This window comes from Dipodomys ordii, unplaced genomic scaffold (genome assembly GCF_000151885.1).
Source record: "Dipodomys ordii isolate 6190 unplaced genomic scaffold, Dord_2.0 Scaffold133, whole genome shotgun sequence".
In the NCBI taxonomy this organism is placed as follows: Eukaryota; Metazoa; Chordata; class Mammalia; order Rodentia; family Heteromyidae; genus Dipodomys; species Dipodomys ordii.
The window spans coordinates 5,272,910-5,285,769 of NW_012267349.1; the positions used below are offsets into that span (position 1 = coordinate 5,272,910).

A 12,860-nucleotide genomic window follows, 5' to 3' on the forward strand; every position below is an offset into this window, starting at 1 on the left:
ATAAAAGTATTCCCTGAAATTCTGATATACTTTTTGGTGAGGATCATCCTGGGGATAGGTGGACAGTGAAATGAGATGTGGGTCACTTGAGTGATAATCTGTAGAGAGAGCAAAGGCTAGACTCAAAAAGAAGTCACTATTGGATAATATTAGCTCTCTAAATTATAGACAATTTAAAAGCAGCAGTAGGAACACAGGAAAGAGTGAGAATTTGAGACACTGGGAATTTATAACTATTGTTTGATGCCTACCAAAGGGATCAAATGTTTGTCTTTTCTAATTTATGCAAACATAAACACGAGTTGCTCCTTCTGAAGTCTACGTGTAAGGCCTTCCATCTAAGGCATTTTAAGCTTACAAGTTGGTTTTATATATTTGTAAGATGCTTTAAATCCCATTTAATTAGGCATTCCTAACAACTGCCTTGTGAATTGGCTGGGCAGTATTTTCCACACAGGACAAGTAAGAAAACTGAAGCGCCAAAGGTTAAGTGCATTGCTCAAGGTCATACAGCAATTCAGTAATGAGCTGGGATTAGAAATCAGAACCCCAAAGGTCTTGTCTGTTGCCAGTTCCATGGAATTTGGCTTCTGTTGCAAAATGAATAATTGTTATGAAAATTTAAGAAGATAGAATACTTTGTTTCAGGCAGCACTTCAAAATGAAAGAAATATATGGATATTCTGGAGCCTGCTTTCAACCTTCCTGGAAAGTTTAACAGAAAAGCTTTGCAATGTTACTTAATACATTTGTTTATAGATAGGGTCTTTAGCTGTGAGTTCATTTTGAACTACTTTAAGGTTTAGATAGGGAATAAATTTTAGGGGAGGAGGCTGCTCTTAATACATCTATGTGTGGAGCACCAAGGTGAATCAGAAGGAACTGTATAGAAAATTCCTACTCCTAACTATTTTAAAGCATCGCATTTTTCACCACTTAAGCCCTTCCTTCTTTATGAACAAAGATAGAGAATACTGTATCGATGGCCTTTGAATTCTAAATATGAAGTTCATATTATCATTTCTGTACCCTTAGGAAAGTAGGGAAAACTTTTGAGTTGTTATCCAACCTTCAAGCTTCACTTTTGCTGCACTGGAGAGATTTAATAATGCATGTATATATACTCCAGCTTATCACACAGCATCTAGGTGAGCTGCCTACATAAAGCAGACAGCTGATAAATATTTATCAGTGATGACAACACTGAATGTGGTGAATGCTTTCTCTGAGCATTCAGTCACACTGGGTGTGGGACATGGACTGGAAGTGAAGCCCTAGCTTTAGTTTCTTTACTGAAAAGGAATTCAACTTTGACTTGCAAGCATGACTGTGAAGAAACTGAAAAGGAGAGCTCTCTTGTGTATAATTAGTCAGTAGGGAGAATGTATTTTGGGGGTGAGAGTTAATGTTGAAGAAAAGACTTTAACATAATACTGTCAACTGCAAGCTCGTTCCTCCTACTATTAAGGCTGCATTTGGATTAATGACAGTCATGTTTAGTTGTGTAGCATTTGTTAGTATTGTTTCTCTCATAATAACACATATGACATAGCTATAGTCAATTGTTTTGAGGTAAACACTGTACTTTCTTTCTCCTTTAATTTTATAATGATTCAAGGGAATGAATTCTTTGGGCACAAAATAATCTTTTGATGCATGAGCTATTATGTCACACAGAATTTGGTGGCAAGAAATACAAAGATGGAAGAAATAAATTTAAGGATAGTAGTACAATTTATCTTTGCTGTATTTCTAAATTGCAATTTTATGATGCAATAAGCAATGAGTTGCTTATTTCTTATATTCACACAGGGCTGGAGGTGGTGATAGTGATGGCCTTTGTCTGATTGGTTCTATAACTTTGCACACAAAATAAATTACTTCTAAATGTGAATAGTTGGACTATTAATATTTGTGCTACTCTAACAGCACAAATATTGCTCTCATGAGTAAGCAGGGAGTTGGATCATCCAGAGAAAGTCTTTCCATTGTTATAAAAATGATTTACTTACCAAGAACAATATCTTCTTGATGCAAAGAACCCCATTAGGATCCAGCTCTGAATTTAATGCTGATTACTCTGATTTTCCAAAAATCAGACATGAGGTAGCTATTTGAATTTCCTTTACTCCTTTGATAATATCTAATTTTTATTGTAAAGATACTGTACGGAGGGGTTACCATTACATGAGTAAGGTAATGATTACTCCTTTGTTAAACAATTTTTATTTTATTGTAAAGATGTTCTACAGAGGGGTTACAGTTATACAAGTAAGGAAATGAGTACATTTTTTGCCCAACATTGTTACTCCCTCCTTTGTTTTTCTCTTACTATCTTTACTCCATTTTGTTTTTCTTTATCTTTCTTTTATGAAATTAAATTACATTCCAGAAAATTCTTTATACCAGATGGCGTGTATATATTTTCCTTTTAGTGTCCCATGAAGTACTCACAGCAATTGTAAGAGCCAGAAACTTCTGTTGTCCTGTCTTACAGATGGGTAAACTGAGGCTGAACAAAATTAAAAGAGTTACCTAAATTTGAATAGGTATTAGGGTTGTAACTCAACCCCGCATGGCTGCTTATATGATACAAACCTTAAAATACTTCTCATACCATCTTTTTGCTTTAAAACAGAGTGGAATTACCAGCAGATTTTTTTTGTGTTTGTCTTTTATTTTTGAATGGTGAATTAAATGTGGTGATTAGGAAAAGAAAGGAGCATCAGACTGAGTCCTGAGTTACAAAGAGAATAGCCTGATTGCGTAGTGAATTCCTGAGATTTGTCAGATGTAGAGATATTCCACAAATAAGAAGTAGACCTAGAGGTCATGTTTAAAAATCAACTAGTTAGAATTTTGTCCACTGGTCCTAAAGAATTGCCATGAATTGTTGATAGATCACCTCCATGCATCTATTATCAATGCTATGTTCACCCTCTACCAGGTTTTCCATGCTCTATCAGGCATTCATTTTACATTGATGCTCACATGTTCAACAAATTGTAATTTGGGAGTCTTAGTTCTTTATTCCAAAGCAATAATTGTACAACTTTGATATCAGGGTTCAGCATTTATTAAACTTTATTTCAGTGTGATCTGTACCAGTTTACCTCATGGCAAATGGACCAATAACTCCCTCTTTCTCTCTCTCGCTCCATATAGAGATGCAATATATATGATGAAATATATATGCATATGTATGTGTGTATATACATATCTATATCTGTATCTATGTGTCTATGTATGTATGTATGTATGTATCTATCTATCTATCTCTTTAAGTATTTGTATAAAGCAGCTTATGAATACGATATATCTTGCTCAATGTTATCCCTTTCAGCATTCTCACTGATACCTCCCCTCCTACCCCTTCCCTTATCTTACTTTTGTAGAATAACCCAAAAAGTCTTCTATGTACACATTTCAATTTAAAAGCTACCTTTCTGAGATTTTTTTTACAAAGAATCTTCTTATATTTCTTAATGTATGTATTCCACTCATATATTTTGTATGCTAAATATTCTTCTTGATGTTTAAATTGCCATCTTTTCTAGATGTTATTTCTTTTGATTATAATTAATAACTTAAGTTTAATTATACCTGGTTTCTCAGTGATGATTGACTCTGCATAAATCAAAGCTGAATTTCAATGAGTTGTTTATTAGTCATAATCATTCTTGAGTAATTGTTTGTGTTTGCAAACATGAACTTTAATTTGTTGTTATTTTTCATAAGCCCAATGAGGTGGGAATCATAACTCAAAAAAAAAAACAACCCTGCAAATGTTGTTTTTATTGTTAATCAAGGCATATTCCAACAGGATACTATTGCAGAACTGCTTGAAAAGGAAAGCTGTATCTCTTTGGAACAAAAGACAAGCTGTGATGTAAAGTCCTCCTTCTGGATTGACCCCTGTTGTTCTCTTCATCTTAATATAAAGTCTCATTCAATAGAAAGAGCATAGACTATGTGTTCTATTGAGTGTAGTTTGATTATGGCGAAGAGATATTTTTATCTTACCTCTTTCAAGGTACAGTAATAAAATAATACCAATCTTGTTAGATGTTATAATAATAAAAGAAGGCAGCATATGCACATATGCAAAATGTCCAGAACTGGATCTGTTCCACTTTAAGGAATACATGTAAGCCACAAATAGCTTACATCTATTATATCTTTATAGTAAATTAAACTTCTTCATATCAAAGCAAAAGAATGGACTGGCTGACCAAAATTCCTGCTTATTAAGGACAGTCCTACTCAATGTTATTATCTGGTTAAAATAATAATAGTCTCACCATTCATTTTTAAAAGTTTTTCATGGCCAGGCACTGGTGGGTCATGTTTATAATCCTAGCTACTCAAGAACCTGAGATCTGGGGATTGTGGTTCACAGCCAGTTTAGGCAGGAATTACATGAGACTATTTTTTTTAATTTAATTTTATATAAAGATGCTGTACAAAGGGGTTACGGTTATATGAGTAAGGCAATAAGGACATTGCTTGTGGAGCATTAACCACTAGAAAATAGGAAGTGGTACTGTGGCCTAAATATGTAGAGTACTAGCCCTGAGCAAAAGAGCTCAGAGACAGTGCCCAGGCTTCTAACTCAAGCCCTGTGACCACCCCCCTCCAAAAAAATGTTTCATTATACATGAGAAGCTATATGACCTATCAGACAAAGATCATCACCCCAAATTACCTGTACCTCCATCAGAATGTAAATGAAAACAATTCTTATTTTCTGATTTTAATTATTTTGCTTTATTTTCTTATTTTAATTATTTAGTTTTACATATAGTCCATATATCTTCTCCTTGCAAAGTCACTATTATCACTTTCTGCATCTACTTCACAAAACTCACTTTTCTTCTGTAGTCAAAAGGGAGACTTGGGAAGATTGGCTGTCACTGTGAGAGGTTCATGAGTTTTTCCTTAGGCTCTCCTCTGACTTGATTGGAGGTTGCCTCAGGTATTTGCTAATTGTATTGCTAGTTACCTCCAGATTTTTGGAGTTATTATTCTCCCTTGATCCAAAACTGCTATATCATATAGGGTATAGAGAAGAGGGAGAGTAGGAAGACTACTACATGTTCTGCTCTCTATGTATAAACTGCCTACTCTTGACTTTGCCACCAAACCACTTATGAAAATGGTAAGATTACATCATAAGAAGCAAGAGACTGTTTCAAAGTTAACTGGTGAATATGGACACTCCAAAGTTCAAGGAAACACACACACACACACACACACACACACACACACCAGGTACCCTGCACATCCTGGAAGTGTTCTCTGGTCTTAAAATCCTTTCTCACTTCCCCAGAAATACTTTTTTTTAATCTCTAAGTGAAAATCACTTTAAACTAGGAGAAATCTTACCTCTGTGCAAAATGTTTGTTTTTACTATAGAAGCCATCCTTTTCAACCTCAACCTGAAAAACTGCAAGGAATGAAAATCAATGCAACATTTTAATTCAGACTTTGAAGTATTTATCTGGAGTGTCATCAGAAAAGCAGAACTACTGTGGGTGTGGGGTGTGTGCGTGTGGGGGGTGTACATTTAAAGGGGAAGCATGCATTATATTGTAGCCCTACAGGATTTCTTTGGGTGAAGTGAAAGCATATTTTTATTTGTTTTTATGGTCTTCAATCTTTATAGTTTTCTATGATTATATTTAGAAAGTGCACATGCATATACAAACTCACATTCATGTATACGTTTTAAGCTAATTAATCTATTTTTGAGCAACTGCAGAGTAACTGAAGTGACTTGAAAGTGTGGAAAGAGGCTTTTTTCCTCCCAAAGCATAATTACTTACAAAGCTTGTCCCACCTAAATGTAGATTTTATAATATATAAAACCATTTCTGTAATTTTATACACTCTTTCTACATTTCTCAGAGAGATTCCATGCTATTTTAAAAGGGATAATTACAATATTCCTTCTATTTAATTACTGTCTATCTCCTGGCAGGAAACAAGTGGCTATCGAATGAAGCAGCTGAGGAAAACAGAGTTAAGGGAAAGACAATATGCATGGTTTAGTATTTGTGCTAGTCATAGGCAAGGGCCTGAAAGTTGTTAGAAGTACAGTTATTGGAACCCAAAGAAAGTAGTTGCAGACAAATGCTTTCCACAGGAACTTCACTTCTGGAGAGAAGGCACCAACTTGAACTGATCCATAGAAGGAATCTAGTAGAATAAGCCTCTGTTCTCTGTCTCCTCATGTCCTTTTTTTCTGTTCCATTCTCTCATGTATCCAATACAACATGAACCAGGAGGAAAATGAAACAGCCCTTTTGTTATTAGTTCCCTAGGTATTCAAAAGCTTAAAAGGGATAAAGAGGGACTCTGCAAAACAAATGGAAACGTTCCCTTACATCTCCACTTCCAGTTCAAGATCATGGAATGAATAAAACTGTTTTACAAGACTCTGTTCTCAACCAATAGCTGAGCATTGTGGCTTGTACTTGTCATACTAGCTTTGTGGGAGACAGAGACTAGGGAAGACTGCATATCCAGGCCAGTCTGGGAAATCCAGTCTTTGAGACTCTATGTCAATGGAAGTAGTTAGGTGGTTGCAGTATGGTCTGTCATCTAAGACACCATGGAAAGCTTAGGATCATGGTCCATATGTGTGTGTGTGTGTGTGTGTGTGTGTGCAGGAAGTGGCTTTTATTTATGAAATAGTTCAAAAAAATCTGGAGGCATGGCTTCCCAGTAGAGTTTCTTCCTAGCAAAGTCTAAGAACTTGAATGCAAATACCAGAACTTCCAAAGGGGGAAGGGCACTTACTATAAAGAACTTTAAAAGCCTAATTCTTTTTTTTAAAAGGACACCATTAGATGGAAGGTCTCAACTCAATTAGAGAAGACAGACATTTCTGGACAAAGAGAGAGGAGCAGAAGATGATGGCATGTAGAACCCTCGCCTCAATTAGCAGAAAGGTGGCTGCCAAACCAAAGTCTTCAAAGACTGCAAGCCACTGTGGCTGGTCTGAAGGAAGTACATGCTAAAGGAGTAGGGCTGAAAATATACAAGTTATTTAAAGGTTTTAAGTAACCAGCATAAATAGCTGTGCAATTATTTAAAAAAAATTGAAAGGTGGTGCAAAGCAAACTGTCATCATTTATTGCAGAAAGTCAATAAATAATGTCTACAGTTCATAAATCGGGAAGTAGCAACATTAACATATTATTTATAGATTTGGAGGTAACCACAGAAGAACTAAATATAGAAACAACAGTTATAAGTGATACCTTTGGGGAGGTAAACAGAGAGTTAAGAGAGCTTGGGTTGTGGGTCAGTAGCTTCTCCTTGCTAAGTCTTCTCATAGAAATGACTTTCAAAAAAACCCACTGGCATAAATGGTTTCAGTACATTCTCCTTTCTTCCTTCTGTTTTGCTCCATTTAGTTTACTTGCTTTCTAGAAATTAACTTCTAAGCATGATAAGGTCTATTACCTGTCCAAAACCTACCAATGAATCACATTTTCTTCTGTACTTTCTCTTCATTATTCTTTATATTTCTCACTATGCCTTTTAACTTCTTGTTCCCTCTTAGATACACATAAGCCACACACACATATCTTTTTTAAAATGCACTCAAGTGCCTTTTTTAGTAAACTGTTTGCCACTCTTAAGACTCACAACTCTTTCTTTGACCTGAAATGGTTTTATCTATAGCCTTCAGCACTCAGGCTAAATTCTAACTCCTCTGTGAGCTACTTTTGGTTCCTAAGAATAAAAAAAAAAGATTTGTTTTCTATAACTACCTAACACTAGATCATCGTTTGACACTACTAACATTCTGCAGTATTTTGTAACTAACTGTGTACACATTTGGCTCTTTGTTTGCCTATGAAAATTTTATGTTCTGTAGTGAAAGATTTTTTTTACTCATATATAGTGCAGTTAGTATATCTTGCACTTAGAAATTGAAATATAGTAAAAGGTGAAAGATTTATATATCTGAAGAGGGATAGGAAGGGGAAACAAAAGGGGAGGCAACAATGCTTGATAAGAAATGTACTCATCATCTTACCCATGTAATTGTAACCTCTCTCTACAGTATTTTCACAGTAAAAATAAAGAAATTGAAATATAGGGTAAACACTACAACAATAATTGACATTTTGGTAAGTGTTGATTTTGAAGTTTCTGAAGATTGTGAAATGAGTATTCTACATCATTAATGGGAGTAGTCTTTTTATTGAGGTGCCTATTAATACTTCTATTTCTTAGCAAAATCTCAAACTAAACAGTATTTTGTTCCTTGTTAATTTTAGTGCATTTTCCCACATTCTAATTATATATATACTGATTATGAGGTTATAAGGAATAAGAAATTTAATAAAATAATGTCCATAAATAAACAGGCTGCTATTGATTTTATAAGAGAATTTCTATTATATGAAGCCTAGAAAAAGAAAATTCTTACTCTAGGAACTGAATCAATAATAAAGTTCCTGCATCCCCAGCTGCCGTTTGAAATGAAGGAGGGTCTCTAAGAGACCTGAGATCATGGTATGTAACACTTATGTCATGGTAATGTGTACTCTAACTCATTTTAAATAAAGCAAAACAATGTTTTGAAATAATATTTTCCCATTGGAACAAATATATTTGACATTATGATTACTAAACATAGCGTATACAGAAATGCTAACAATGTATAGTATAGTGCTCTATACTGTGATAGTATAGGGCTACCAGATGTGAGTTTGAACATTTTTATTCTACTTCCTCATTTGGGTTTCAACATTATTTCCACTTCTTGGATTGTGCTTAATATCCCTCTGTTTTTATTTTTTATAATTAACTGCTGACTGGAATTTGATCTACATCAACAGAGAAGAAACTATAATTTTATTTCTTCTTTACTTCAGGAAATGCTACAATAAAGCAATCACGATATAGGATTATCATTCAAGAAGCAGCCAATGGAGGCCAAGAGTGTCCAGATACCTTGTATGAAGAGAGAGAGTGTGAAGATATCCCAGTATGTCCTGTATATCGGTGAGTGATTGATTTCACCTTCAAATTATCACTAGATCTGAGTGTAACTCACAACTTTCACATACTGTAAGTCTTTTCCATGAATAATGAAATAAGGCAGTGTTATGCATCTTCAACTAATACTTCACTGTTTTTCCTTCTTGGGAAACTGGATTGTTTTTGAAAGGGGCAAAAAAAATGAATGTTTAGTTAATAGAGAAAAAAATCTAAAAATGTTTGATATAAATGAGCTACTGAACTTCTGTGAAAGCAATTTTCTGGATTATGATCCAAATATATTCAAAATGAGTTCTGTACCTTAGGAAGAATCACATACACACATAGCATGCAAATAAGCACTCACAAATAAACTTGGATTTTCTGGAATATTATTCAGAGACAAGTTTTAAGTACACAAACCATAGTCTTCCTCATGATTCATAAAAATATGTAAAAGTAGATCCATGAAAATATATGTACCATCTTTTGAGGAAGCTCCATACTGGTTGAACAAGTTTACACTTCCATCAACAGTGTAGCAGGGTTCCTTTTTGGCCACATCCCCTCCTGCATCTGTTGTTATCAGATTTCTTGATTATAGCCATTCTAACTGGGGTCAGGTGGAATCCCAGTATTGTTTTGATTTGAATTTCTTTTATGGCCAGAGAAATTGAGCATTTCTTCATGTGTCTATTGGCCATTCTTATTCCCTCTTCAGAGAAGTACCTCCTTTAGTCTGTAGCCCACTTATTAATGGGGCATTTGCTTCTTTGAGGATTTGTTTTTGGAGGATTTAATTATTTTTGAGTTCTAAGTATATTTTAGATATGAGACCCTTGTCTGTTGTGTGGCTAGTGAAAAACTTCTCCCAGTCCATGGACTTTCTATTGATCTTGCTAACTATGTCCTTTGCCATGCAGAAACTCTGCAGTTTCATGCAATACCATTGGTCCAACCTTTCTTTGATTTGTTGTGTTTCTGGGACTTCGTTAAGAAAATTTTGGCCTGTGCCAAGGAGACCTAGGGTTTCTTCTATTCCTTCCTGTAATATTTTCATGGTGTCTGCTTTTACTTCGAGGTCTTTGATCCATTTGGAGTTGATTCTAGTGCAGGGTGATATATAAGGATCTAGTTTTGGTTTTCTACAGGTGTTTAACCATTTTTGCCAGCATCATTTACTGTCTTTCTTCCATTCTATTTTCTGGCTCCCTTATCAAAGATTAGGCTTCCCCATGACCCAGCAATCCCGCTTCTGGGCATTTACCCAAATGATCAAAAACAAGATGATACTAAAACTACCAGCAAAACTATGTTTATCGCAGCATTATTCACCATAGCTAAGATATGGAATTAACCCAGATACCACATTTGCTAGGAAATGGAAAGACTTGGAAAAATCATATTAAATGAAGTAAGCCAGCCCCAAAGAAATATGGGTCCCCTGGTTTCCCTCATTTGCAGTAATTAGTATACAACTAGGATAATTTTATCAGATGAGCAGAAAAGCTCAAAAGCTAGGTACATATGTCCATAGAAGATGATGCTAAGCAAAATGACCCCCAAGATATGGACACAAGGGGTCTTTCTTTGTTGTTGTTTTTAATGTACTGTGTGATTTTTTGTTTCCTTTGTATGTTCTTCCCCCCTGTTGTCACTGTACTTAATTTTGGTAACCTGCATCTTATAAATACATTTGCCTAATTTGGGGAGGGGAAGGTGAATAACAAAAAGCTGAAACAAGGACACAGGATGACCCATTGCAACAATGATACACCCAAGACACTATCCTGGAAATGAACTTTACAACTTTGGAGATAAGAGGAGTGAGGGAGGTAGGAGAGGGAAGGGTTACTGGGAGAACAACAAAGGAAAGGGTGACAATGTTCAACAAGAAATGTACTCATTACCTTAGTTATGTAACTGTAACCACTCTGTAACCAGTATCTTTACAATATAAGATAATTAAAAAAAGAAAATACCGGCTGGGAAGGTGACTCAGTGGTAGAGTGATTGCCTTGTATGCATGAGACCCTGGGTTTGAGTCCTCACCACCACATCAGCAGAAAAAGCCAGAAGTGGTGCTAAGACTCAAGTGGTAGAGTGCTATCCTTGAGCAGAATACCAGAAGGACAGCGCCCAGGCCCAGAATTCAGACACCACAAGCAGAAAAAAAAGAAAATACATATACACACATAGATGTATGCTAATGGAGAAAAAATTCCTCATTCTATTGTTCTAATCTTAAAGTGTTTAGGAAAGAAACATGATTAAGCTGGACATGGTGATATAGTCCTATGATCTCAGCATTCACACGGGGCTAGTCAATCATAAATGTATATATTAATAATTTGAGGCCAGCCTGAGCTTCATCACAAGTCATTTTCTCAAAAAAGAAATCAAGAGTAAATTTTTAGTCCCTTAATGATATTTATAATTGTTTAAATTTTTTCTGCACTACTGTTCCAGCCCTTTCATTTCTAGTCTGCTTTTGTGATGGGGAGGGTCTTTCTAACTTTCTCTGAGCTGACCTTGAATTTATTATTTTCTTACTTCCACTCATAAATAGCTGGGATTATCCTTGTGCACCATCATGCACAACAAAAATCATATAGCTTTTGCGACACATGTAAAAATGCCTTTAGTGGAAATACCTAGTGCTTTACTAAACAATTTGAGATGTTATAACTTAAAGCTATGCAATTCAAGAGATAGTTTATTATGAAAAATACCACTTCTTTCTTCCTTCAAAGAAGATCCTCAATTTAAAGTCAAAGACTGTCATTGAAGAAGTCCAAATGACTATTGATCTTATCATGCTTACTCTCATTGTTTCCAACTGATGACCAATTTAGAGGGGATGTAAGTAAACCCTGGGATCATGCCCAGACTGCTGTTTTGTTCTCACTAACCACAGGCTCATTGTGGCAACACTGTCAATATTCATCCTCTTATGCCATGTATAAACATTGAAACTTCTGAGCCCAGAAAAAGAGCTCTTAAGGAAAGTAGCCAAGTGAAAAAATTGCCAAATCAAACATCATTAGACTTGTTTATGAACCCAGGGCTATTATAATCAATCAAATCTTATGATCTACTAGTGGGCTATTCTATTGTCCACTCTCTACTATCCTGGAGCACTCCAATTAGAGTACTTAAGATTGAACTTATGTCTGTAATTGAGATCCTACCATTTTCCCCAGAATTCAGTTCTACTGTGTATGAATGGAATGATTTTGTTGAGTCTAGGGATCCAAATGTGTCCAAGTTGATATAAACATTCTCTACACTCTTAAAATTTTGAGCAACATAGTTTCAAAGTGCATTTTTATTTCCTACACATAAGAATGCTCATGAGGAATTTATCTCAAGAAACTGGTTAAGTAGTTCTTTATCATCATCTTCTGATTCTTCTCTTTTGAACTCCATTAAGGAGTTTTGAACATCTTTATGTGAATATCTGGAGAGAACAGCATAAACATCTATATCTCAATATAAAAATGTGATCTGAACAGAGTATATGGTTGAGTACACAGCAGGTAAAGATTAGATACTGGCCAGTACTGATTTGGCTATCCTCAGACTATCACTTAAACTGATTTGTCCCAAACTTCACCATTTACCAAAGAACTTCTGAAACTCTTGTCCATTTGTGCCTACACAAAATCCTAAACTAAACTGAATAACGTGGTTTCATTTTGGTCTAGGAAACCTGTGTATTCTCAATTTAAAAATGAAGGTAAAGGACACTTCAAAGATAAAAAGCTGTACCTAACTCAGTCATTATATTAGCTTTTGTGATTTTTGAAACATCTTATGAAGCTGAGCTCACAAGAGTGTGCCAGGATCCTAGCTTATTT

The 12,860-nt window shown here is 35.2% G+C and overlaps 1 protein-coding gene across 1 annotated transcript in view; it reads left to right on the plus strand.

Moving 5' to 3' along the window:
• The window catches only part of Thsd7b (thrombospondin, type I, domain containing 7B), a 793,597-nt gene that overhangs the window by 409,880 nt on the left and 370,857 nt on the right, over positions 1–12,860 (plus strand). Inside the window, exon 10 of the mRNA XM_013030805.1 lies at positions 8,895–9,024. Within this exon, the coding sequence (XP_012886259.1) occupies positions 8,895–9,024 (130 nt within the window). The remainder of the gene's footprint in view (positions 1–8,894; positions 9,025–12,860) is intronic.